At 45.2% G+C, this 26977-nt stretch overlaps 2 protein-coding genes across 9 annotated transcripts in view; one reads left to right on the plus strand and one right to left on the minus strand.

Annotated features, from left to right (window-relative positions):
* Nucleotides 1–3327: 3327 nt before the first annotated feature.
* Nucleotides 3328–13047, minus strand: Mrpl22 (mitochondrial ribosomal protein L22). Of its 2 annotated transcripts, XM_052196231.1 has the most exons (7): nucleotides 12990–13047; nucleotides 12861–12909; nucleotides 9330–9447; nucleotides 7282–7347; nucleotides 6521–6598; nucleotides 5419–5488; nucleotides 3328–3616 (listed from the first exon to the last, which is right to left on the minus strand). In XM_052196231.1, the coding sequence occupies exons 1-7, from the start codon at nucleotides 13015–13017 to the stop codon at nucleotides 3405–3407; spliced, it is 621 nt and encodes a 206-aa protein (XP_052052191.1). In that variant the 5' UTR covers nucleotides 13018–13047; the 3' UTR covers nucleotides 3328–3404. The 2 variants fall into 2 exon arrangements, with proteins under 2 accessions (XP_052052191.1, XP_052052192.1); XM_052196232.1 differs by lacking the exons at nucleotides 9330–9447; nucleotides 12861–12909; nucleotides 12990–13047 and adding an exon at nucleotides 8681–9268.
* A 2106-nt stretch (nucleotides 13048–15153) lies between these two features.
* Nucleotides 15154–26977, plus strand: part of Gemin5 (gem nuclear organelle associated protein 5) — a 43775-nt gene continuing 31951 nt past the window's right edge. For 4 of the 7 annotated variants that reach the window (XM_052197624.1, XM_052197626.1, XM_052197625.1 and 1 more), the window contains exons 1-7: nucleotides 15154–15403; nucleotides 16211–16371; nucleotides 17530–17711; nucleotides 19362–19513; nucleotides 20258–20377; nucleotides 23252–23384; nucleotides 25976–26141. In XM_052197624.1, the coding sequence (XP_052053584.1) occupies nucleotides 15238–15403; nucleotides 16211–16371; nucleotides 17530–17711; nucleotides 19362–19513; nucleotides 20258–20377; nucleotides 23252–23384; nucleotides 25976–26141 (1080 nt within the window). In that variant the 5' untranslated portion in view covers nucleotides 15154–15237. The remainder of the gene's footprint in view (nucleotides 15404–16210; nucleotides 16372–17529; nucleotides 17712–19361; nucleotides 19514–20257; nucleotides 20378–23251; nucleotides 23385–25975; nucleotides 26142–26977) is intronic. The other 3 variants (XM_052197627.1, XM_052197631.1, XM_052197630.1) reach the window with 1 other exon arrangement.

Consider the following 26977-nt stretch of genomic DNA (forward strand, 5'->3'; position numbering starts at 1 on the left):
GTTGGAAAACTATGATCACAAGAAAAACAGGACAACTCTCTTAACGTGCACTCAACGAGCACTTTCGCTTCACAGGTAGCTTTACATTCCCTTTGTGACCTTGCACATTCCCAGGGCATTCAGTATTCTGGGGATGAGGATACAGGGGTATTTTGAAGGAAGGGTATGTTGCATTATTCTGACAGCTGCAAACACAGGATATTCATGCAGATGCATGCTAGCAAACTTGGAGACAAAAATAACTTTGAAAACATAAAACAAAACAAAACAAAAACACTTTTACCAAGGAAGCTGCAGACTTCACACAGTCCAGGTGGTTTCACTGAGAGCTTCAGAAATGATCAGCCCAGCCTGGAGGCTTTTTCTGAGAACCTCAGTACCACAGAAAGACTCTGGTTTCTAGCTTAAGGCAGGAAGCCCCAAACCCTCAGCTCTGACAAGTCTTTCTTTTCACATCTACCTAAGTGGCAGTCGTTTTCTGACTTCCTAATGTGGAAAACCAGACTTTCTTCTGATTCCCTTTTATCTCCTTATTTAATCTACCACCAACACGGCAATTTCAGGTGAAATTCCTAAAGTAGTCCTGACCAGACCCCCTAGTGACCCAGAGAACTGCACCTGTGGGAAATGATGAAGGTGGACTGGGAGGGGCTCAAAGCTCTGAGCTGGGCCGCAGCACCACAAGCCTGCATCCTGCCCTCAGCAGCAGCAGCAGCAGCAGCAGCAGCAGCAGCAGCAGCAGCAGCAGCAGCAGCACAAGCCCGCTCCCCGCCCTCAGCAGCTCAGAGTCCAGGCGCTGGCACTCAGCAGCCCCACAGCCCTGCACTTCTAACTTTAGCAATGAGTACCGTCGAGACATTTGAAAAGAATCCGTAGTTTTTTTTTCACGTTACTGACACATATCACTTGTACATGTTTTCCTGTTAATTGCACTAGCATATTCTAATTGTACAGTGGTTTCCTGACACTGTGTGTGTGTGTGTGTGTGTGTGTTATAAATGACAAGGAGCACATTTAGTGCCACTGCCACTTTGTCATCATTTGCCCAGCATTCAGTATGGCATTTCCACACTTAATGACAGTGTGTGTGCTGGCCAGTGCACCTCGCCTCCCCACCAGACCCCCCACCCAACTCCCGTGATCACTCTCAGTTCATCTGGTTTCCTTGTGTGCACTTTGTCACAGTCTCTCATTACTAAACACAGGCTTTTCCGCTTCTGCCCACTTTGCTGTAAACAGGATCTTGTCCTGGTTCCTATGTGAAAAGTGGTCTCCTCTTCTCTGCAAGTACGAACAGTGTGAGTTACCACCTTTGGACATCCCCTCTGTGTTTCCCCAAGAGTGACAGGGATGGACCCGAGGGCAGTCCTAACAACACAGTTCTCATCTACCCCTGGGCTACTGACACTTCTTTTTTCCCAAAGGGATAATCACATTGTCTGTTTATTTTAAACATCGGGGTTTTTTTGTTTTGTTTTTTGTTTTTTTGCTTTGTTTTAGAGACAGAGTCTCACTATGTAGCCCTGGTTAGCCTAGAACTCAATATGTAGACCAGGCTGGCATCAAACACACAGAGGCCCACTTGCCTCTGCCTCCTGAGTGATGGGATTAAAGGTGCTCAACTCCTCTATGGGCTGGGTGCAGCTCCTGTGGGGTGGGTCCTGCCCTTTTCCCTCATTGGAGATTCTGCTCACCCAGCGGCCTATGCCGCTTGGAGACTATTAGCTAGACAGAAGCCACATGTGGACTGTCTTTACCAGTGTCTTGAATTTTGTTTTCTCTTTCTCCCCATTTCTAGCTGCACTTGGGTCTTTGATCCATTCCAAGCTGCAGTTTGCAGAGGCAGAGGCAGACATCTTGTTCTTCTGTGTGTGCATACACATACCCTACCTGTCATTTCTCCTTGTTTCTTGAACCGTTGTCAAGAACGTGCAGGCTGGAGAGAAAGCACAGCAGTTAAGAGCACTTGCTGCTCTCGAGGAGGACCCGGGTTCAAATCCCAGCACCCACATGATAGCTGACATCCATTTGTCACTCTAGTTCTAAGAGATCTGTAGCCCTCTTCTGATTTCTGCAAGCACTGTGCTAACATAGTCACAGACACATATACAGGCAAAACATCAACACACATAAAATAATAAAATTCAATGGGGAAAAAAACCCTGTGGTAGTTTGAATAAGAATGTCTGCATAGGCTCATATATTACATGATTCAGCCCCCAGCTACTTGAACTGTTTTGGAAGGATTAAGAAGTGTGGCAAGATCCAGGACAGCCAGGGCTACCCACAGAAATCCTGTCTCAAAAATCCAAAAACAAACAAATAAACAAAACAACAAAAAAAGAAAGAGCCTGGAATTGAGGGTTTTGGTTAAAGTGTTCCTACTATGAGTAACACAGTGATTCAAGCAATCCGCATCGAAACACCAATGCCATTTTTCTTTCTTTTTTTTTTTTAGTTGGATTTTTAAAACATTTTTATTACATAGATTCAGTCAGTCATTGCCGGGGCTCACTTATGCCATAGTGCACTGAAGAAGGTGAAACCACAAGCTGCTTGAGTCATTTACTCTTTTTAATATGTGAGACCCCGGGGGCAAACTCCAGTCACCAGGCTTGGCAGCAAGTGTCTTTCCTGGCTGTTTCTATTTTGTGAATGAAGTTGATCAGGTCAAGAAAATCTCATTTAGGAAGCTGGAGCAATGACTCAGCAGTTAAGAGCACTAGCTGCTCTTCCAGAAGACCCAGGTTCAGTTCTCAACACCACGAGGTAGCTCACGGCCACCTGTAACTTCAGTTCTTGGGCATCCAATGCTGCCTTCTTACCTCTGCAGGCACCAGGTCCTCATGTGGTAGCCAGATATACAGGCAGGCAAAGCATTCACATATATAACATAAAATATAATAATAATAAAATTTAAAATAAGAAAATATCCTACAGTTCTTAACCTGGCTAATGTTTTTTGTTTGTTTGATTTGTTTTTTTATTCGATATATTATTTTTTTTAATTTATTGATATATTTATTTACATTTCAAATGATTTCCATTTTTCAAGGAGGGAGGGAGGTATCTATGAGAGTCACAGTAGTACTTTAGTAACTGATTATTGCCATGAGGAGAGCGCCACCTACTGTCTGGTTTTAGAATGCAGTGGTAAGGTTTCTTCAAGTCCACTTGAAAAATCCTCTGGCCTCTGCACATGCACATGAGGATATGTACCGCCACCCCCAACACACACACACCCACACCCACACCCACACACACACACACACACACACACAAACTTTGCAGTTATACACTACACTTCAATAATTTAATGAAAAAGCATAAAAATCATTTGTTTTTACTTTTTAAAATGAATGTAAAGTATATACACTGCGTAGCCAGAATGACGGGCACAGATCTCATAGAGTATGGATGATGGTCCGGCTGCGAAGCTGCTCAATATACTCCTTGGCGTGGTCAACTGCCGTCTTGGGTGCTTCAGGTCGGGGTGGGGGTCCTTCTACCAGCTTCACAAAATAGTGGCAATAGACCTTCTCCATGATGCCAAAGCGACCTCGGCCATGGTAACGGATGCGCTTCAGGCACTGGCCTCGACCTGAGGTAGACTCAGCTACAGAGGAAGGAAAGAGAATTATGGGAAATGTCTGCTATCCATAGGACTGCATCTGCACCAGCTGAGCAGGTCCTGACCCGCCCTTTAGTAAAGCACAGGAACTTGGTGGTTGGCTAGTCCACAGTCCTCTCAAACGCAAGTCTCTTGAGCACTATCCAGGAACCATGCACTGCTCCAGATGAGGCATGAGCCCACTGCTAGATCACAGTGGACAGAAGGACAGAAAATATAGTAAGAGCTTCAATTAATGGCAAGTTTCATGGATCAAACAAATCTGACTAAGGCAACACAGACTGATAGGATGGAAGAGATGCCAAGAGGCATCCTGAGACTAGACATAGTACTGGTACCTGTAATCCAGGAAGCAGAGGCAGGAGGATCAGGATTTCAAAGTCATCCTTAACTATACAGCAAGTGTGAGGTCAGTCTTCACTACATGAGATTAAGTCTCAGAAACAAAAATAAAAGTCATCAGAGGGAGAGAGGCCTGACCTGAGACTACTCTCCCCATCCCTGTTCCTGATGCAAGCACACTTGGCTTGCTTAGGATGATGGGGCACACGGACAGCGAGCGTGTTTAAGAGGCGAGAGATGAGACGAGCCTGGGAGACAGGTTATACGTGGTCCTACAGGCAAAGGGAAATGCCAGCCCCCGCACCCAGGAAGACAAGGCAGGAATGGGACTGCAAACAGCTCAGCACATGAAGCAGTTGCCATGCACACCTGACGTGAGTTTGCCCTTGGAATCCACATAAAGGTACAGAGACGAGACTGCAGCACTGCCTTCTGACCCCACCGATGGCGCGCACCGTGGCTGTGCAGGCAGTGCTGGCATGCTGACTCAGTCCTTGGGCGTGTGCTCAGGACGGGGCAGCTGCACCAGGCGCTCGGTCTATGTTTAGTTTCTGAGTGTTTAAGGCTCCCACTGCCCAACCTAGCTACGGATGTTGATTTTTTTTTCATGTATTTTATATAATTCTCTTAAGAATTATGTAACTCATTTGCTTGCTCATTGTTAGGATGATTCTGTGGTCTTGGTCTGCCTGTGTTTCTCTCACTCGTACAGATCAGCAGGTCTTTCAGCCTGATTACTTGAAGGCTCCATTTCATTCATTCTTATGACAGAGGCACATTACAAAACAACCTTTAGGAGCTGGAGCAATGACTCAGAAATTCAGAACACTGGCTGCTCTTCCAGAGGTCCAGACCCAGCAACCATGTGGTAGCTCACAACCAACTATAATGGAGTCTGACGTCCTCTTCTGGCATGCAGGTGTACACGCAGATAGAGCCCTCATACACACAAAATAAGTCTTTAAAACAAAACAAAAATGACCCTGAAAGTTTACATGTGAACCTTTATTCAACTCCCTCCACTTGACAATTCATCTATCTTTTCTGTCCACCACCCCTGTGCCCCCAATAATCTATGTAACTCTAGTTGTCCTAGAACTTGCTGTATAGACCAGACTGGACTTGAACTCACAGAGAGCCATCTGCTTCTGCCTCCTAGGTGCTGGCACTAAAGTGTGTGCACCATGATTAAAGATGATCTTTTAGGTGATTTGTGGTCATTCTCAGCTTATTGTGAGTAAAGGGTGGGGCGTGAGCTGCTCCTAGAACCTGCTGGTGTGAGACTTCATTCCCTCAGCCCTATTCAGAACAGGCTGTGAGACGCTACCAAGTCTACCACTTATGACACTGACACTGTGGTGCCAAAGGCTACAGAAAGAAGGACCTTGCCAACAGGCAAGCTGATACCAGAGACATCCCAGGTGCTGAAGACGGAAGAGTCTTACCTATGTGTAAGTTGGATCTGAATTCCACATTATGGTCTCTCACTGCCATGTCTTGTGCTTCTAAGAGAACCTTTAATGACAAAAGAAGCCGGCTCATATAGTGGGATTAAATATCTCTCTTTTGTCGTCTAAAACATACCAGTTCAAGCCTAAACTTCACAGTGAACTTTTATTAATTATTCATTTATTGGTGGGTTTTGTTTTGGTTTTTGAACGAGTTACCATTTTGTGCTCTCGATACCTTGGAACTCAGAGACGGCCCTGCCTCTGTCTCCCAAGAGTGCACGTGTAACTACACCCAGCCACAATCAACTTCAACTGCTGGTTGTATCAAGGAAAATGGTACAGTGAGGGTTTTTTCCTCAGAATGAATTAGGAGCCACCCTCCCTCCTGCTGAGCCTTGGAGGCTCTGTGTAAGGGAAGGGAGGACAGACCACACCCTTAAGCCACGCCATCAGCAAAAGACATTGAATCTGAGTCAGGGAACAGCCACATGCCAGCACACTGGTGCTGAACCCAGGGAGGCGATGGCAACCCTAGGGCCCACCTACGTACAAATACAAACCTACGACCACAAGAGAAGTATTCGAGACAGCACACTTGCAAGTTTCCTGGGTAGATGCCATGGCTTCCTCCACTTAATCACACACATAAAACCATAAGCTCTCATTGTGGAAGCTGGCTCCCCACCCCTCCCGAAAGAACTCTCTAAAAACAAACAAACAAACAAACAAAAAACCCATACCAAGTCTGGGGTGGAAGTGCAGCTTTTTGGTAGAGCACCTCCCTGACATACACTAGGCCCTGAGTTTTATCTTCAGTACCACCCTCAAAAGAAGCCCAAGTCATTTTATTCAAAAAGCTTCCAATCATTTCCCCAACAATTTAAAAACAGTGTCTGGTGCATGTAAAGGCACCTGAAGAAACCCATGTGAAAAATGAAAAGCACCTATTTCTCAGGAACAAGGGATGTGAGAGACTTAAGAAAAACCGGGAGCAACAAGTCTCTATCTCATAAAAAAAAAATACATGAATACCAGGAATTTCAGGAATCCAAAGATGGCCGCAAGCCCATCCCTCCGACCACCACGTCTGTCTTACCTCTTTAATTATCTGAGCCCCCTTTTTGTCACTGAACTCCAGCTGAGCCAAAGCCTGATCAATGGACATGCCTCGTATCTAAAGGGGGACAGATGAATGAACAAACTCAAAAGCTATATTCCCTGTCAGTAACAGTAATAGCATTACAGCACGATTCTGGAAACTTTTGAGTTAAACTCAAGCAAAACAGAAAAAAAGAGGTTTGAAAGAGATCCTACCTCTTGGTTATAACCAAACTTAAGTGCTGCAAGATAAAACCAACAGCTTTATGCGTAACAGAACTATTACGGCAGACATAACTGAGAGACAGGCTTCCACCAACCACACTCCTCCACCTTACATGAAATAAATGACTCTGTGTCTGCTGCATTTCTGCTCCTCACTGAGAATACACAAGAGCCAACAGTACCCTGGGATAAACCTCTGTGTACAGGTAAGTAAGCAAGCGTCCTGGGTTCTCTCTCCCTTCATCACCAAGATAAACACTCAAGAACCTACTGCGTCACGATATTAAAACTACTACAGGTGAGCAAGCAGGTGCCCTGGGTTCTCTGGCTGTTGGCGGTTCTGCTGCCCTGGCTTCAAGTATAGGTTTCCACTGTGATTTAGTGTCTCCCTTGATGGCCTGTTGGTCACTGAACATACAATGACACCCTCTACTCCTTAGGAAAGTGGGGTAACAATCATTTATCTTCCAGTCTTTAGGAAGAAGCCACAGCTGCTTTTCCTGGGAATCACATGGGAGGAGTCAGTTAGCTTACCATCTTTGCCAGGTACCACATCTTGTCCTTGCTGTACTTTATTTGTCTCCGACAGTGGTAAACTTCCTTGCAAGTAGGAAAAAAAGAAAAACATGGTACAGCAGGTTTGTTAAAGTGACAGTGGCATAGCTATTAGTTCCCGTATTCAATGCCCAATGACTAAACTGTTGTCACAAGAAATAAAACAAAACACTATAAAGACTCCAGAGAGTCTTTAGACAAATTTGCCTTTTTTCAAAGTCTCATTGTATTATGAAAAGATTAGTAATAAAGAAACAGAAACTGTAATCTTCTCAAATCTACTTCCTTTCTATGTGTGCATGTTTTGTGCATAGATGTGCATCAGGTGCACACCTGGTGTCCTTGGAGGGCCGAAGGCGCTAGTTCCCCTGAACTGGAGTTACATACGGGTGCTGGGGATTGAACTCAGCCCTCTGCAAGAACAAGTGTTTTAACCACTGAGCCACCTCTCCAACCCTGAGACTATAATTTTTAACCAAGTAGATATTAAATAATTCACAATTCATGAAGCACCTTTTTAGAAAGTTCAGTTGGGATAGGAACAATCTTATAATCCTTTGGTAAAGTGAAACTGACCAAGCGATTTCATCAACACCTAAAAACCTGTGAGCAAAAGGGACAGCCAGGTGTAGGAGGGACCAGGTCCAGCATGGTGCCTCCTGTGGTGGTGTGAAGAGAATGGCCCCCACTGGCTGACAGGGAGTGGCATTATTGTGATGTGCCCTTGTTAGAGTACGTGTGTCACTGTGGGTGAGCTTTGGGGTTTCAGAAGCTCAGGTCATGCCTAGTGCTTCTCTCTCTCCCTGTCTGTCCATCTGGATGGGCAACTCTTAGCTTCCTCTTCCACACCATGTCTGCCCGCATGCCACCACGCTGCCCACCATGGCAATAATGGACTAAACCTCTCAACTGTAAGGCAGGCCCAAATAAATATTTCTCTTTATAAGAGTTGTCATGGTCATGGTATCTCTTCACACCCATAGAAACCCTAAGAAAGACACTCCCAAAGTTCCCCGCAGATGCTAAAAGTCCACCTTCTTCCCTCTATTGGCTCTCCTACCACTTAAAAATGTTTAAAAAAATTTTAAAAACTCCTTTTTTAATAGATGGTTGGAGTTGTAGCTCAGTTGTTAGAACGTTTGCCTGGCTTTGAGTCACAGCACTTCATACACGGGATGTAGTAGTGCTCACGCACAATCCCCAAACCTTTTAGCAGCTGTGTGTGCCTGCCTCCACAAATTCACTTCAAGCTGCACTCTGCTTTACATGTCCTAGAATAATCTCTGACAGTGTGATGTATGCAACGTAATAATTTTATTACTAAGCAGCTTAAAAAAAAGATACATCTTTGGTAGGCATCCAGCGATTCAATACAAACCTGAGGTTTAAAGGTTTTCTGTAATTGTGCCTAAATTCAAAGACACAATGGTTACAGCAACATTTCCCAGCTCATTCTGCTTCACAGTCATAAGTTATCAGCTGGGTGTGCTGGCACACAACCTCAATCCAGCACTCAGGATGCAGTGGCAGGCAGATCTGTCAGTTCAAGGGCAGCCTGATCCACAGAGAGAGAACAACCAGGGATACGATGATGATGATGATGATGATGATGATGATGATAACAACAACAACAAAGACTCACCAGCAAGCCTCATATAGTCAAAATCAGCTTCTCAAGCCCTAGGTCAGTGTAGGAGGGTAGGTCAAGCCAAGCAATCACGAGGGTAATCTAAGACCCAGAGGCAATCTGGTCTGGGTAGGTCAGTTAATTGGAACATGTAAATTACTTCACAATGCCTCTTTAACCAGGAACAAACACCTCAGTGCTTGGCACGTAAGAACACAAGTACTGGTCAGGCAGGGCATGGTGGTACACACCACCAGTCCCTGCACCTGGGAGGCAGAGCTCTGTGAGGTCAAAACCAGCTTGGGCTAAGTGTTGAATTCAAAATCAGCATAAGACCTGACTCACAAGAAAATAAAAATAAATTGAAAAATTAGGGGATTACTTCTCCCTATAAACTTACTGCTGGTCTCCGAGGTTCACCAGGCAGTTGAGGTGGATAAACGATCTTATTCTTCTTCTCCCATCTTCGAGAAATGTCAAGAGAAGCACTTGTGTGGATGCATGACTGGGGTAAAACTCTGAAAGGAAGGAAGCCCATAAGACAACAGAAACTTGGAACTTTCTGCAGTTCCGGGAGCCATGTCACCACCACCTTGACAACTTCAGGCTCTCAATCGGAAGTTCCTTAACAGAAAGCATTTTCTAGACTCTACAGAGCTGGTTTACTGGAGGCTAAGAGTGAATGCTAGTGACTCTGTAAGGCAAATGGGAGTTGGTATTGACCCGCACTCTGCCCTGACTGCCTGCTGAATGCTGACTCTCTGTGGTAAGTCAGCTTAGCCCTACAAAAGACAGAAAGAAGAAACAATGGACTTATTCTTTATCTGACCTGTGCAGGTACCCAACCTTGCTGAATACACAAGACAAAAAAGTAAGAGAGCCAGAGGCAATGTAAAACTAAAGCACAGGAAAGGCTGCAGAGGACTGCAGAGTGACGGCACAACTTTTTTAGAAGGGGTGGATTTGAGATAGGGCCTCACTATGTAACCGTGGCTCTCCTGAAACTCACTGTGTAGACCAGGCTAGCCTCAAAATCAGAGACCTACCACCTCTGCCTCCCCTGGCAGAGTGCTGGGATTAAAGGCGCGCATCATCAAGGCTTGAAGATGGCTCTTAAAAGCCACCTTCACGATTCACCTGGAGAGATGGTTCGGTGGTTAAGAGCACTGACTGTTCTTCCAAAGGTCCTGAGTTCAAATCCCAGCAACTGCACAGTAGCTCACAACCATCTGTAGTGAGAGTCTTCTTCTGGTGTGTCTGAAGACAGCTACAGTGTACTTATGTATAGTAAGTAAATCTTTAAAAAAGATTCACCTCAGTTGGGTGTGGTGGTGCACACCTGTAATCCCAGCACTTGGGAGGCAGAGGCAGGCAGATTTCTGACAGAGTGAGTTCCAGGACAGCCAGGACCACACAGAGAAATCCTGTCTGGAAAAAACCAAATCCAAAAAAAAAAAGATTCACCTCGCAGAGGATGAAGATGCACTCCCATGGGCAGAGGCCTTTGTCACCTGTGCAAAGGGACAGGACTGAGAGCTGAGGGCTGTGCTGTCACAGGAGAGGTCAGTGCTATCAGTGAATGTCAAGTGCTGAAGCCACAAGAGAGGCCAGTGGGGGTTGGAAAGACTTCTGTTAATCCACTACTCCATGGCCTCTGCACCCCAAATGTTCAGTTATCCTCCCGTCTTCGCCAATAGCACGACATCACTAAATACATCACTAGATAAACCTTTCTTGGATGTCCTACTGTGCATCTTTGCCTTCTCTGTCAGAGCCAGTCACCAAGTATTATTGATGCTACCAAGAACTCTCTCAAATGCTTGGCCTCATCTCCCTCCTACTGCCACCACCCTAGTTCAGGACTGCTGTCTGCCACAACTAAACAGTAGCCTCTGCCCTCACCTCACCAAATTCCAACCCCTCTTCCTGTGTTTGAGCACGGCCTCAGTGGAGCCCCTTCTGAAACAAGGATGCTTATGTCTTCCTTCAACTGAAAATCTTTTGTTGAGGTAAGAAAAATGAGTGATTATTTTATTATTTATATATTTTAATTTTGTGTGTGGCGGTTTTTGAGATAGCTTCTCTCTATGTAGTCCTGGAGCTGTCTAAAGACTAGACTGGTGTACAGACACCCACCAGCCTCTGCATCCGAGTGCCAGAGTCAAGATATGCACCACCTATTGTATGCATTTGGGTATTTTGCCTGTGAGACATCTGCTCCACAGATATGCATTAGTCTTGGAGGAGAGAACAGAGCATTGGATGTATTGGAGTTGGAGTTACAGACAGTAGTTAGTCAACTTGTGGTTCTGGGAATTGGGCCCAGAGCTTCTGGAAGAACCTTTATAATGGTTTGAATGAGAATGGCCCCATAATGGCTGGGCAGTGGTGGTGCACGCCTTTAATCTCAGCACTCTGGGAGGCAGTGGCAGGCGAATTTCTGAGTTCGAGGCCAGCCTGGTCTACAGGGTGAGTTCCAGGACAGCCAGGGCTACACAGAGAAACCCTGTCTCAAAAAAACAAAAACAAAAACCACAAAACAAAAAAGGGGGGGAACAATCCAAACATTAGTAAAGATAATACCTTCATGGTATCATCTTTGATAACTAAACCTATCAAATACATTTAAGACCATAGCAAAATAGCACAAATAGTAAGATATTTAGTAAAATCCTTAACCTGGCACTTAGGACTGTCAATTAATTTCAGATATAATTACATGTAGTATGAGAGCAAAATGGGCTTCATTCTGTTGTTGGATGACTAATTAATACTTCATACCCTGCAGTATTCAACACAGCATAGCACTTGACGGTCAGTGTTATTGAAAGTGAGATCCACTGAACAGTTATGTCTTGTCTCTCCTCCAAATATGCCTGTGCTCTCTAGACCTTCAAACCTTCTTGTCCAGTTTGAATCACGGGTGTTTACATTTCTACATAGCTAAAGCCAGTGGGCGCACTGTCACTTCCATAGGCCGTGGTTTTCATATATGCTTTCATACATCACTCACAGCAGGACGATGGAACCATGAGCTGCTCAGCTCTGACTTCAAGACTTCTAAGAAGCCACTATGATAAACTATTAAACAGGATTTCTTTCAGAGTGAAGTACACACTGTCTGTTATCCCTTATGAAGCACTGCCTTGACCTTCTCAAAACCTCAATACAGATTTGGCCATTAATATGATGTTTGGTAAATTCAGTATGCCATGAATTAACAGTGACCAAGTTTCATGAATACTTACAGGTTTTATGAATACTCAAGATTGAAATGGGTCTTAAACGGAAACAAGCAAATACACAATTATATTAAATCAGAATATTACTCCAAACGAAGCAATCCATTTACAAGTACTATATATGCAATTTCGATTGCATATACCTATGCACCCTATGGATCCATGCCAGTGCTAACTCAACTGCACAGGAACGCTTGTTTCCTGGCAGGACATTGCATGGCAGGGGATCCAAGCCTCTGACTGGTAAGCAGAAGCCAGACTGACTTATGTAGAGAGACACAAACAAGCAAACAAAAGGCGTTCTCGAGAGGCTCCTGAATGCTCTGCAGGCAAAACGTTCAAACTTCAGTTGCGGAGAAACAACACCGAAGAGTTTACAAAGTCAGGCAAGCTTCGAGTCTCCAAACAGTCCTTGCCCACCCACGGTAAGTGAACAGAGAAATTACTAGGAATGTTTGTTGGTATACCACACAACGTCGAAGAGTCGAATCGTGCCTATGGAATCGGGAGAGGCTCCTCAGAAAACACTGTGAGGGGCCCTCGGAGGCAACAGTCCTCACGGGGTTACAGAGCACTCTCGGCCGGGCCGCCCTCTACCTGAGGCCTAAAATACTGCCTGGTACACATGTACACTGTGAAAGATGCAGACCAGGCGCAGCCTGCTAGAATCTTCGTGGCACAACTCTTACCGCAGCGTCTGCGTTGCCCAGATCCTCAGGTTAGGTACCCACAGTGCACCTGCAATAAGAATTCGAGCTGTCAACTTCGATTCTCACTATCTTCTCTTTCTCAAATTCTAAGAAAGTCTTAAGCCTTACCCAACTCTCGCAGCAGTGCCGCCGCCATGCTGAGCCCTACGGAAGCCTCGGGGTTCAAACGGCGGCTGACTGTACGCATGCGCAGTCCGAGGCCAGCTTCCCTCCCCAACCCGAAACGTCAGAGTGCGTTGTCATGGAGATCAGGAATGCGTCCTCCCTATGTAGTCTGGTCAAACCAGTCTTTTTTTTTTCTTTCTTTCTTTCTTTTTTTTTTTTTTTGGAGTGAACGATCTCCATTTCACTTCTGGAGTGAAAGACTGAAAATCAGAAAAATTGTGGTCTTATAACAGCCTGAAAAGGGAACCTGTTAATCCCAAATATTTAAGGTCAAAGATACGAGAAAGACCACCCATCCAAATCATCATGGCCAAATTAATTAAAGCAAGCGATTAATTAAAGCATGCTTTGCCAGGCGGTGGTGGCGCACACCTGTAATCCCAGCACTCGGGGAGGCGAAGGCAGGGGCAGATTTCTGAGTTCGAGGCCAGCCTGGTCTACAGAGTGAGTTCTAGGACAGCCAGGGCTATACAGAGAAACTCTGTCTCAAAAAACAAAACAAAACAAAAACAAAAACAAAACAAAAAAGAATCACCAAGATACACAAACCAGACCATGTCTCAAAAGAAAACAAGCCTGGGTTAGTGGCACATGTTTGTAATCCCAACATATGAGAGGCTGAAGCAGGAAGATCTCCACAAGTTTGAGGTCACTGTGGGCTGCAAATTCCAGGCCATTCAGAACTACACAGTGAGACTCTATCTCGAAGGAAAAGAAGAAAGAGGAAGGAAAGAAAGATCACTCTGCATACACAAATTTGTGAACATTACTGAGAAAAGTGTTTCAAAAACCAAATTGCCTGGCAGGGTGGCCCACACTTTTAATTCTAGCACTCAGGAAGGCAGAGGCAGGCAGATCTCTATGAACTCAACACAGTCTAGTCTACAAAGCAAGTTCCAGGCTAGTCAGAGCTGTATAGTGAGCTCCTGTCTCAAGAAGAAAAAAAAACAACAAAACCAATGGGGTAGGGTGTCATCCAGATGTTTCAGAAGATTAAGAAGCTTTGTACCAAGTCTGACAAGCTGAATTCAGTCTCTAAGCTCCATAACATGGAAAGAGAGAACCAACTCCTTGACCTCTGATCTCCATACATACACATTGTGAAATATGAACACACACATACACACACTATAAATAATAAAGACCAACATGATGTGTAATACACTGTTTCTACTAACCTCAAGGTTTGCTAAGAGATGAGCTAAAGCATTTGTGTGCATTTACCACCATATATACCTGTATTTTACTAAGTCTCCTTATTTTGTCCAGCAATCCAGGGAGGCAATTATTATTAAGTGAGAAACATCTGGGACAGGTTAGACCTAAGCTGGCAAAACTAGTAATCAATGTGGAGCCAGGTAACTCTGAATTTAGTGCCCTTGGGCTATGCTAGCATAGGTAAGGGCTCTATTAATGATAGCCATTGCAAGTTTTCATTTACCACATCCAGGAAGGGCGAACAGCAAATACAGAAGTACAGTCAAATCTGAGCAAGTTGCTTGTGTTTGAGTTGTAAGCAGAGTCCAATTCTTTTTTCCTCCATGCCACTAACCAGTTCTCCTCAGAGCACTGGCACTCCATCAAGCGGGAGGCAGAATATTAAACCTCTGCTCTTTAATCTTTGAATACCAAGAGCCCAGAATCAGAATTCCCACCCAACTACAGAATCTCTTCCTGCCCTTTCTGATTGCTGACTCATTTTATTTATTTTGACAGGCTCTCACACTATAGTCCAGGCTGCCTGGTCTGGAGCTCATGGCCATCCTCCTGCCTCAGCTTCCCACGTGCAGAGCCAGAGCTCAGATTGATTCTTTTAGTATTTTAGTTAAATACACTCTTGCAACCATCTTTAAAATACCTCCCAAAACTTGCAAAGTACGCCTCTACGTAGCATTAAAAAAACTGAATTGGGATACTGAATTGCCTTGAATATTAAGCCTCAACGGTTGGATGGTTGGTTGGCGGGTTCCACAGGTCTAAATCCTTAATTAAGGAAAATGCTTAGCCTCAGGGCCTAGAATTCAGTCCCAGGCGGCGCACCAGAGTGAGAGGCGCGGCTTGGGCCTCAACGCACACCGTAGCGCCCGCCTTCAGGGGCGGGGTTTAACTCGATCCCGCCCCCTCCCGCTACACGCCGCGGTTGCGAACCACCGTACCGGAGCTCCTCAGCCGAGCCTGGGCGGCCGCGGAGATGAAACCAGAGCCGCGGACGCTACCGCCGTCCCCCAACTGGTACTGCTCGCGCTGCAGCGACGCGGCGCCCGGAGGCATCTTTGGCTTCGCTGCGCGGACCTCCGTCTTCCTCGTCCGCGTGGGCCCGGGCGCGGGCGCGAGTCCAGGGGCGCCCCCGTTTCGAGGTGAGCCCCCCACGGGCCGGCGCAGTCCTTCCCGCCGCCCTCTTGGGGGTCTGTAAGTCGCCGGGTCCGGCGGTGCGCGCACGTGGAGGGGCTGACCCAGCCTAGACCAGGCATTTATGGCGCTCCTGGCCTTCCTACTTCGCCGAGGCCAAGCCGGCCCCTAGGACGCCCCCTGGGGTGGGGGCTGTTCTCTGTTCGCTGCTCCCGCTAGGCAATTAGGAGATGCTGGTTTCTGTTAGATGAGTGGGGTGAGTGATTTTGCGCCAGACGCGATGATGGCTTGTCTGTGATCCCAACTTCTTGGGAGGTTGAGGCTGGATGATTGCCGCGCGTTCAAAGCCAGCCTAGGCTACGTAAAGTGAGTTCCAGGTCAACCAATGGCTCCATAGCAAGATCCTAACTCAAAACGAAACAAAAGCAAAGGTTTATCTTTTTTTTTTTTTTTTTGTCTTGCGTTAGGAAATATCAACTTACTAATATTCCTTATGACCTATGGCAAAATTAAATAAATATGGCTTTCACGTTCACCGCTGAGCTAGGACTAGTCCATTGCCTGTAAACCTGGCTCGACAAAGGACATGAACATTGCTTAATAGATGAGAATAGAGAGATTCAAAGAAAATGGACCTGTACGAAGTCCCTAAGTACAGGCATCACTGGCACCCAGCGCTTCTGTCATTCCTCATGGAAGTTTCTGTTCCGTGTTTGTCAAGTGACTTCTATTTATCTGCATATTGTTCGTACAGCAGCATGCAGTCTAATTGTCTGGATAGTGGTTTAGTTAACCAAGTCTGGTTTTACCTGCAGTTGTAGGAGAGTTGGTGGGACACACTGAAAGAGTATCTGGTTTCACTTTTTCTCATCATCCTGGACAATACAACCTCTGTGCCACCAGCTCAGATGATGGGACTGTGAAGATTTGGGATGTAGAGACCAAGGCTGTAGTGACAGAACATGCACTCCATCAGGTAATGTGCATCCTGAGTCCTCAGAATGTTTTAATATCTCATCCAGGTGGAGGAATGCTAATAATTTGTGTTGGTTACTTAGATATGTTGGAAAGTCTCTCAAAACCTTTTTTTTTTTTTTAGATGCATGTTTTGTTTAGAAAGTAGAGTTTCTGGTAGGGGGTGTAACTCAGTAGAGTGCTTGGCTAGCATACTCAAAACCTGGGCCCAGTCCCCAGTCCCCAGAACTGCATTAACTGGACATAGCGGTGCATACCTATAATTGCACCACTTGGGACATGGAGGCAGAAAGATTAGGAGTTCAAGACCAGCTTGAGCTACAGGAGAACCTGTCTCTGAGTGAGAGAGGGGGGGGAGGGGGAGGTATGTGTTAACTAAGCTACCTATTTATGAAAGTAACAAAGCATGGCTAAATCTAGTCAGTCTTTTATATATATGGGCAATTTTTCCCATATATATAAAAGAAGAAGAGGTGAAAACTGAAGTTACTGGTGACTGTGTCACCATATGGGTGCTGGGAACCAAAGCTCTGCAAGAGCAGCAAGTGTTCTTAACCACTGAGCGGTCTCTCCAGCCCCTGAGCAGTTTCATCTCTGGAGTCCGCATGAAAGTAAGAGGGAACTGGCTCCACAGAGTCTCCCGACTTCCACATGCTCAGCTGTGGCACATGCTCCCCCAACACAATAAATAGAAAATTTAGGGTCTGGAGAGATGGTTCGTCCATTAAGGCCTCCTACTGTCCCAAAGGACCCGAGTTGGGTTCCTATTACCCTTGTGGATTGACTCATAACCGACTCCAGATCCAGGGAGTTCAGAGCCCACTTCATCTCCACACACACGCAGGGCATTGGTTTGTACAAACACGTAAGTAAACAGTGTGTGTCTGAGCGCACTGCACCCATTCCAGTGTCCCCAGGCATGATAGTACATGGCTGCAATTCTAGAATGCTAGTACTTAGGAGACAGGAGGATTGCCTTGAGTTCCAGACCAGCCTAAATTACAAAGTGAGACTGTCTCAAAACCACACAAAAAGTTCTAACTTTAGATTTACTGTATTGCTGTACAGGTAGTTATATTTCTGTAATGTGCATAGCATTAGGCTAGTTTACAGCCCAACATTGACAAATGAGACTCACCTGGCTTTGCTTTGTTTGAAGCATACAATATCAGCACTGCATTGGTCTCCGACAGTTAAGGACTTAATAGTCTCTGGGGATGAAAAAGGAGTCGTTTTCTGTTACTGGCTTAACAGAAATGACAGCCAGCACCTCTTCACAGAGCCCAGGACAATATTCTGTCTGACGTGTTCACCTCATCATGAAAACTTAGTAGCCATTGGGTGAGTATCAAGTACTGTGCTGCCTGCTGATGGTTTGGCTTAATTAGGGTCATGCTTTTCATTCCCCTTGCCTTGTGTACTGTAGTCCTCAAAGGAAGACTGCAGCCGCCTGGCGGTGGTGGCACACACCTGTAATCCCAGCACTCTGGGAGGCAGAGGCAGGCGGATTTCTGAGTCCGAGGCCAGCCTGGTCTACAGAGTGAGTGCCAAAACAGCCAGGGCTATACAGAGAGAAACCCTGTCTCGGGGGGGAAAAAAAAGAAGAAGAAGAAGAATGCAGCCCAGGGTGTCATATGTACCTGTGATCTCTAGATCTAGACTTTTCTCTGCTCCCCGTCACTTTCTGTCTAATTTTTCTGGCTACCCTTCAAAAGTTACAGGTGCCTTCTTTCATTCTTGGCTGACTTAGATTGTCCTTGGATGTTGCATTAACTATAGTGTCGGGTGACTCTGCTTCATGTACCTGAACTAGGGATATGTGTATCTAACATGTACCTCACAAGTAGGACAAAGAAAGCCAGCTTCATGATACCATTTATGAAGCCTTTGGATATACAAAATAGGTTGTGTCTTACTTGGGAACATTTATAAAGAAAGGCTAGGGATGCTAGATTATAACTCAGAAACATTGACTACCACTAGGAAAAGCAGAAATTTGGTAGGAGTAGATATAAGCTATTTTTCTTAAGCTAAGTATAAAATACTTTTAAGGTTTTTTGGTTGGTTGTCTTTTTACCATGTATGATTATTTTGCTTACATGTGTGTTTTGTGTATCATGTGTTTGCGGTGCCCTAGGGGACCTGAAGAGGGCACTAGATCCTCAGGGTCTGGAGTGACAGATGGTTGTGAGCCACCTAGTGAATACTGGGACTTTGGTTCCTCTAGAAGAGCAGCTGGTGCTCTTAAGTGCTGAACTATCTCTCTAGCTCCCAGTAGATACTTTTTAATGTATTCAAAATAATTCACTTTTTAAAAAGCTGTTAGAATCTCTCAGTTTCTGCTGAATTCATATGTTCACACTTAGGTATAGCTTAACAGTTCTTGTTAAGTTTGTAGTTAGTGTCATTTGTGGAGCTAAGGCTGTAGCTCCTCTGACAGAGTATTGTCTAGCACACACAAAGGCCGGGGTTCAGTTCTGAGTACTGTATAAAGCAAATATGTTGGTTGACTCATGCCATGATCTCAGCCCAGGAGGTGAATGAAGTTCATGATCATCCTTGGCATGTAGTAGCTTTGTGGCTAGTCTACAATGCGTAAAGCTGTCTCAAAAAAAAAAGTTTATTAACTGTTTTTACTGCTAAAGTCTTTTCCCCTTTCAGGGCATCAGCAATGCAGGCAAGCTGTAAACTTAGTGGGTACTGAGAGGAGGGTAGAGAAGAAGAGGAAAGCCTTGTCTTTTTTGAATTAGGGTCTGCCCTGGAGGTCTGCAAACCTGTAAGAGGAGGTGGGGCATGATGGAAAGTGAGTCTTCAGAAAAAGAATGGAGTCAAAAGTCTCAGCATAAGCATATGTAGGATATGAGCTAGTATCTAAACAGACAGGAAGGAAGAGAAAGGAAGGTTGTGCTACTTGGGTTAGGACTTAGACACGTGAGAGGTTTGGCAGTGTGAATCTGCAGGCCCCTGAAATGTTTCTAACTTATCTTTCAGCTACAAAGATGGCATAGTGGTTCTCATTGACATCAGTAAAAAGGGAGAAGTTATTCACAGGCTTCGAGGCCACGATGATGAAATTCACTCCATAGCCTGGTGTCCTCTGTCTGGTGAAGACTGCTTATCCGTGAACCAGGAGGAAAACTCGGGTAAGATGGTGGAAGGAGGGGCTGGGGAGATGGCTCAGTGGTTAAGAACACCGACTGCTCTTTCAGAGGTCCTGAGTTCAAATCCCAGCAACCACATGGTGGTTCACAACCATAACGAGATCTGAGGTTATCTTCTGGTGTCTGAAGACAGCTACAGTGTACACACATATAATAATAAACAAATCTTAAAAAAAAAAAAAAAGATGGTGGAAGGAGAGCTCTGCTCTTTCAACCCTGAAGAACCAAGTGCTGGACTGCAGCTTCTGAATTATACTTAGAACGTACAGCTTCTGAATTATACTTAGAATGTGAGCCTCACTGATCAGACTAGGAAAGGGGGAGGACAGTTTGGACAGTTACTTTGCAACTACAAGTTCATATTCGGTGTAAATTAAAAATAAGCAGCTATTAAGTACTCTTCCAGAAGTCCTGAGTTCAATTTCCTGCAACCACATGGTGCTTCACAACATATATGCATGCATGTGGGGTGTGTGTGTGTGTGTGTGTGTGTGTGTGTTCATTCTTTAAAAAAATAAAATGTCGCCGGGCAGTGGTGGTGCACGCCTGTAATCCCAGCACTCTGGGAGGCAGAGGCAGGCGGATTTCTGAGTTTGAGGCCAGCCTGGTCTACAGAGTAAGTTCCAGGACAGCCAGGACTACACAGAGAAACCCTGTCTCAAAAAAAAAAAAAAAAAACAAACCCAAAAAACCAAAAAAAAAAAAAAATGTCTATCTCTTTCCTAGAAGAACCTGAGATTCCCAATGGGAAGCTTATAGCAGAAACCCCCATCACAAAAGGCTGCTACTTAGCCACAGGAAGCAAGGATCAGACCATTCGAATCTGGAGCTGTTCCCGAGGCCGGGGTAAGGTTGATGCCTAGAGTTTATCCTGCTTTCTTTTCTGTTACTAAGGTAACACAACAAACCACCTTGGAGGGACTAAGTGATTGCAGGTTCTGGTCCATTATTTTGTTATTTATTTATTTTTAAGGATTGATTTGCTTTTTTGTGTATAGGTGTTTGCATAGACATATGTCTGTGTACTATGTATGTGCCATGTGTATGAAAACCAGAAAAAGGCACTGGCTTCTCTAGGAACTGGAGTTATGAACTGTTCTTAGTCACCATGTGGGTGCCAGAAACTGAATCTGGCTCTTGTCCTCCTGATGAGCCGTTTTCCTCCACTGCTCTCCAATCCATTGTTCAGAGTAATCGGGATGATGCGGCCTGTCTCTTCCAGTTAGGAGCAGAGAGGAGAGAGCTTGCATGCCCACCTGCTGCTCAGCTTTCTCTGCTCTCTGCACAGTTCAGAACCTAAGCCCGCAGAACGGCGCCACCCATCTGCAGGTTGTGCTCTAGCTCCTTTCTGCTGCTCTGATAAAACACAGACCAAAGGAAACTTGGGGGAGGAAAGGTTTTGCTTTGGTGTCTAAGTTACAGTCTGTCATTGAGGGAAGTCAGGGTGGGAACTTGAAGCAGAAACCATCCAATGGAGGCGTCCATGTGGCAGCTCACTCCTGGCTTATGCTCAGCCAGCTTTTTTGGATAGCCTGGGACTGCCTACACAAGAAGTGACACATCCCATAGTGGGCTGGGCCCTCTTGTATCGGTTGACAATCAAGGAGGCCAAACTAATGTAGAAAATCCCTCACTGAGACTCTTCCCAGGTTTTCTGTGACTTTGTTACGGTGTCTCCTCGGTGGCAAGTCCTGTACTGTTACAGTAGAGTTATCTACTGTATACAGAGTTATCTTGTTTCATCTTGTTCCAAGAATATCATCTGTCTAAAATCTTTCTTACCAAAAAGTTGCTGTCCCCTATAGCCTGTTTAGACCTCTCTGTTCTGGACATCTGGCGTGTTTTCTGGTGCCTTCTAGAAGCCAAGAACCCCATCTTTGCTGCAAGAGCCTTGCCTGGCATGCAGAGTAAGGCTGTCCTAGATCTTGCTGTATAGACCAAGCTGGCCTCAGACCCACAGAGCCACCTGAGAGCAGGATCTTTAGTAAGGACAGGAATAATGGGCTTTCCTTGAGTGTTAAGAATGGAAAAACTGAGTGATACTCAGCATGTGCATTGAGCCCATATACAAGCTTGCTATGTTTACATTGTCTTCAATTTTTTTTTTTTGTCACCGTGAGGTAGGGCCTTTGTGTGTGTGAAGGTGCACATCACCTTTATGTGAGTTCTGGGGATCAGACTCAGGTGGTGGCAAGCACTTTGTCAAGAGCCATCTCACCAGACCCATCACTTTGTTCAAATTAGGCTAGACATTCCCCTCCCCCCAAGACTCCTGTCTGAATCTGTGAACATGATGGCTGTCCACAGTGGCCTCGAGTTCTCCGTGAACAGCAGACCTGCTAGAGAGTACTGGAAAAGTAGTGTTTTCTTTCTGTATTCCATTTGGAATCGCCTGAATCACCTCTCTGAACTTGGACTCTGATGTGTATGTGTTGCTTTTTTTTTTGTTTAAGACAGGGTTTCTCTGTGAAGTCTTAGCTGTCCTAGAACTTGTTTTGTAGATCAGGCTGACCTTGAACTCACAGATGTGCCTGTATCTGCCTCCTGAGTGCTGGAAGTAAAGGTGTGGTCCACCATACCCAGCTGGCATGTATGTTTTTAAAGTTGGCCTTGTGGTTCTGATGGCCAATACAAATTACTGGGTCAGTGCTGGTGAAGGTTTCTTTTTGAGGGCTAAGCGACCCTTTCACAGGAGTTTCATGTCAGTTATCCTGCATATCAGTTATTTACATTATGTTTTATAACTGCAAAATAACAGCTATGAAGTAGCAACAAAAATAATTGTATGGTTAGGAGTCGTGAGGTTGCAGCACTAGGAAGATTAAGAACCACTGAACTAGGAATAGGAGTTAACTAGGAGAATTCCACTATCCTGCAGTTGTTGTAAAGTCTCAGGTTAGATTCTCATTCTAAGTAGGAACTCAATCCCCACACAAAGATACTGACAGGTGTGCATGTTCATGCATCTGCAGACCAATAACCTTTGGTGCCATTACTTAGGCGCCATTTACAGACAAGATTTGGAACTTGACAAGCTGGAGAGGTAGCCCGGGTACCCTGCTTCGCCTCCCTAGCAGTTGGACAAGCATATGTTACCCTGTCTGGTTTCGCATATGAAACCATTGAGTTTCAGATCAAACTCAAATCCCAATGCTTGCAAGGCATTGTCTCCCAGGCCTATCCCAGACAGAGATACAATTTTTTCAAGTTTCAAAGATAGCCTGAAAAGGTTTGTTTGACCTAAACATGGCTAGACTGGTCTTAACCTCTATCATAGTACTATCTTCATAACAAAAGGACATGTTCTTTCATGTGTATGCACATGTATGTAGAGGTGATGTTGCATGTCTTCCTTGGTTCTTCATGTTTGTTTTTTCTCTCAGCCTTGTTTTGTGAGACAGGTTTTAACTGACCTTGCTGCTCAGTGATAAGGCAGACCAGCAACTGGTCAGCAGCTCTAGGGATCTGCCTGTGATTGGGCCCCAGCAATGGGGTGATAGGTATACCCACTGCCCCAGGCTGCTGCTGCTTTTTCAGTGGGTGCTAGGGGCCTAAGCTGAGGTTTTCATGCTTGCACAGCAAGCAGTTTCATCACTCTAACCCCAAGGTTTTACTGTTAATTAGCCAAACAATTTATAAACCATAGATTGAGGGTTGCTGGGAGGGTCACACTACTGTTTCACTGTCTTGAGAACAAATTGACTTTCCTCTAATCTACAGGTGTAATGGTTTTGAAATTGCCCTTCCTGAAGAGACGAAGTGGGGGTGTGGACCCAACAGTTAAAGAACGGCTTTGGTTGACACTTCATTGGCCCAAGAACCAACCAACACAGCTGGTATCCAGTTGTTTTGGGTGAGTGTTGGGGGGGGGGGTCATACTTTCTAATAAATACTGTTTTCCTGTTGAGATTTAGAATTTCTAGGCTTGTATGTTCAGAAAATAGAGAAATAACAAAGATTTATGTTATCATTGTTTTTCGTTTTTCTTTTTCTTTCTTTTTCTTTAAAAGACAGAGCCTCACTTATGGCACAGATTGGCCTAGAACTCAGGATCCTCCTGCCTCAGCCTCTCCAGTGCCTCACTTTGCTCAGTCAGCTTAGCATGATAAATGAAATGATAGATGGGAAAATTCATGAGGCCTGTGCTATTTACTGACAAGAATGACTCTATAGGCTATGCCATGCCTCCCCCACTGTCACCCCTCTTACACATGCTAGTTGAAAACCCGAGGTGGTTCTGTAGACTAGGATTTCCACAGCCTCATCCTCTGGTTCAGGTCACTGGTACAAGCCACTGATAACCTGTGAAGAAGGACATTCAGGGGTATGGTTGAGATGCACAGGGCGGCCTGGGGAGAGAGACGGCCTTTCTGTTCTCTCTTTAGGTTTATGAGATCATTGCAGACATGTGATTGATGACATCTGTGGCTGTCGGTGATCAGCTTATCTTAACCCCTTCCCTTTCCCTAAGATGGAACTTGGACCTTAAGTCAGACCCCTACCCTGCCTGGGTCTACTGAGTGACTAGCCCACAGCTTGAAGCTACCTAGAGACTGCACCTACCAGCCTAACATGCAAAAAGATACTGCTCCGAGACACGTGCCAGAGAAGAGCAGATACTAAATATGTATGCCACAGTGTCAAGCTGCCCTGCTCTCCAGAGACACTGAGAATTTCATGGGCTGGTTCCCTGCTTTTTAAGTAAGACAATACAGAAAAGCACATACAAATTGCCCAGAATATTAGCCACATCCCTTCCTGACTACTTCTATCTCAAAAAAGATAAATCTTGAACTTTGCAAGTTATGGTTGACTTTTATAAATGAAAGCTAAATATGAAGAGAAATTATTTAAAAGATAGATCATGGATATGGTACCTTCAGAGGCTGAGGCAGGAGGATCTTAAGGCTAGCCTGGGCAACATAGTGAGTTCCAGGCTAGCCTGGGATACATCCCAAGACTCCTATCTCAAAAAACGTTTCTAAATTTATTTTTACATACATTGGTGTTTTTCCTGAATTGCATGTATGTCTTGGTGAGTGGGCCAAATTCCCTGGTCCTGGAGTTATAGATGGTTACCAACTGCCATGTGGGTACTGAGAACTGAACCCCAGTCCTCTAGAAGATCGGCTAGTGTTTAAAACCAGAGCCATCTCCAGCCTCTCAAAAAACAGTTTTCAGAAGGTAGTCCTGTACACTGAAGTCTCGGGAATACAAGCACACGTGTCCTTTCCTCTGCTCCCTGCCTTGCCCCTCCTATAGATAAACAGTAAAGGTGGCCTGTGTTGCAGGTTCTTTGCTTTAAGATTTTTCAAAGATGGGGCTGGAGAGATGGCTCAGCAACTAACAGCACTGGCTGCTCTTCCTAAGGACCCAGGTTCAATCTCAGCACCCACATGGAAGTTCATAACTGACGGTAATTCCAGTTTCAGGGGATCCAACATCCTCACATAGACATACATGGAAGCAGAGACTTATTTGTTTGTTGATTGTATGTGTTTGCACATGCATACCATGGCATGTGTGAGAAGTTGAGGGTACAGCTCTAGGTGTTGGTTCTCTGTTTCTATCATGTGGATTCCAGAAATAGAACTCAGCTTGGGCTCAGAGGCAAGTACTGTACCCACCAATCCACACCACCAAGCCCTTTGTTGGAAACGTACATCACTATATATTTGTGGTTTTCCTGAAACTATATAGATGAAGATGGTCTCAAACTCACAGAAATACACCTGCATCACCCTCCCAAGTGCTGGCATCAAGGGTGTGCACCATCATGTATGGTTTAATTTGTGGGATACTGTATACTGTATAGTAGAGCTATGCTTGAATTTATAATCCTGCCTTGAACTGAGTTCACACCACCATACCCAGCTCAAAAAACGTTTTTCTGGTGGTGATGGGTTGGGTGGTTAATTTTTCAAGACAGGGTTTCTCTGTATCCCTGGAACTTGCTCTATAGACCAGGCTGTCCTCAATTCACAGAGATTCGCCTGCCTCTGCTTCTCCAGTGCTGGAATTAGCTGGAATTAAAGGCATATGCCACCACCACCACCTGGCAAAAAAAAAAAAAAAAAAAAAAAAAAAAAAAAAAAAAAGTCCTGTTGGGGTACAGAGTGTGGCCATCAAGAAACGGGGCATGCTGCAGGCCAAGGCAGGACTAGCCCAGCAGTTGAGACCAACAGTTTAAGGTGATTGTAAATTCTGTCAGAAGCTGATTGGCCCACTATTAGATCCTAAGAGTATTCCCTGTGGCAGATTCTGTTCTCCATGTGAGAGCAATGTGGCATTCAGCTTCCTGTCTGGGAGCCTGGTGCTAAGAAGAGGATTTAGTTTCTCTCTTGACCCTACTAATCTTTTGGATGTTTAAGTTACCAAGCGAGCATTCAGCACATTTTCTACCAGTCTGTCTAGCTGGTAAGAGATGTGCTCTTGTTCTTTCAGAGGTGAGCTGCTGCTATGGGACCTCACCCAATCATGGAGACGGAAGTACACGCTCTTCAGCAGCTCAGCAGAAGGGCACAATCACTCCAGGATTGTCTTCAATTTGTGTCCACTGAAGACTGAGGATGGCAGGCAGCTGCTACTGTCCACATCCATGGACAGAGACGTAAGAACCCATAGAAGCTTTGTTCAGAGAAATTGTGTGTCACAGTCAGGCTAGAAAGTGTCTGTCCTCATACACATCTCTGCCTTCCAGTTCAGGCCCCTGCTAGCAAGTGCTCTGAGGAGGGCGTTACCAGCGGGGCTGTCAAAGGCTGCTAGAGACACTTTAGGAGACAGATCTCTAACTTAGTCTGGCTTTGAATTCTCTTTTCTCTTGAACTTTGGACACCTTTCGCCGCCTCCTTCCACATGCTAAAGTTACAGATGCAAGCCAAGTGTGGTTTCTGTGGTACTGGGGATTGAAGCCATGGCTGCGTGGTAAGCAGGAGCTCTACCAGCTAAGCTGTGGCCCTAGCTCCTGATAGACGTTCAGTCTCCTCCTGCCCCCCCAGGGCGGGAAGTCCAGTGGCTTGTCTGGCAGCAGTTCTAGATATTCCTGGAGGCCATGTGCATCCTTCCAGAGCTGTGACAGGTAGTTAGCTCTGCTGTGACCTGGGGGCATGGCAAGCCTGAGCTCCCCAGCGCTGACTAGATATCAGGATGCTGAATTCATTAAACATTCCTGGAAGTCAGAGTGCTCCCAGAGTACTTTGAGCTTTGTGAAACAGATTCTTTCCTCATAGGAGAAACTTCTTCCAGTTCCCTTTAAAAGAATTAATCCATTAAATCCCATTTGAAATCTTGAATTCTAGCTGGGCAGTGGTATCACACACCTTTGATCCCAGCACTTGGGAGGCAGAGGCAGGTGGACTCCAAGTTCTAGGACAGCCGGCTACACAGATAAAAACCCCTGTTCAAAACAAACAAACATACAAACAAAGAAAAAAATAATTCCTAACC

This window comes from Apodemus sylvaticus, chromosome 10 (genome assembly GCF_947179515.1).
Source record: "Apodemus sylvaticus chromosome 10, mApoSyl1.1, whole genome shotgun sequence".
In the NCBI taxonomy this organism is placed as follows: Eukaryota; Metazoa; Chordata; class Mammalia; order Rodentia; family Muridae; genus Apodemus; species Apodemus sylvaticus.

Excerpts from the sequence above, each read along its gene's own strand:
- Mrpl22 (XM_052196231.1), bottom strand. The coding sequence starts at position 13,017 with ATGGCGGCGGCACTGCTGCGAGAGTTGG. Across the intron at positions 6,599-7,281 it reads TGTGGTACCTGGCAAAGATG|ATACGAGGCATGTCCATTGA; the intron begins GTAAGCTAACTG and ends GTCCCCCTTTAG. Across the intron at positions 5,489-6,520 it reads GGGCTCAGATAATTAAAGAG|GTTCTCTTAGAAGCACAAGA; the intron begins GTAAGACAGACG and ends TTGTCATTAAAG.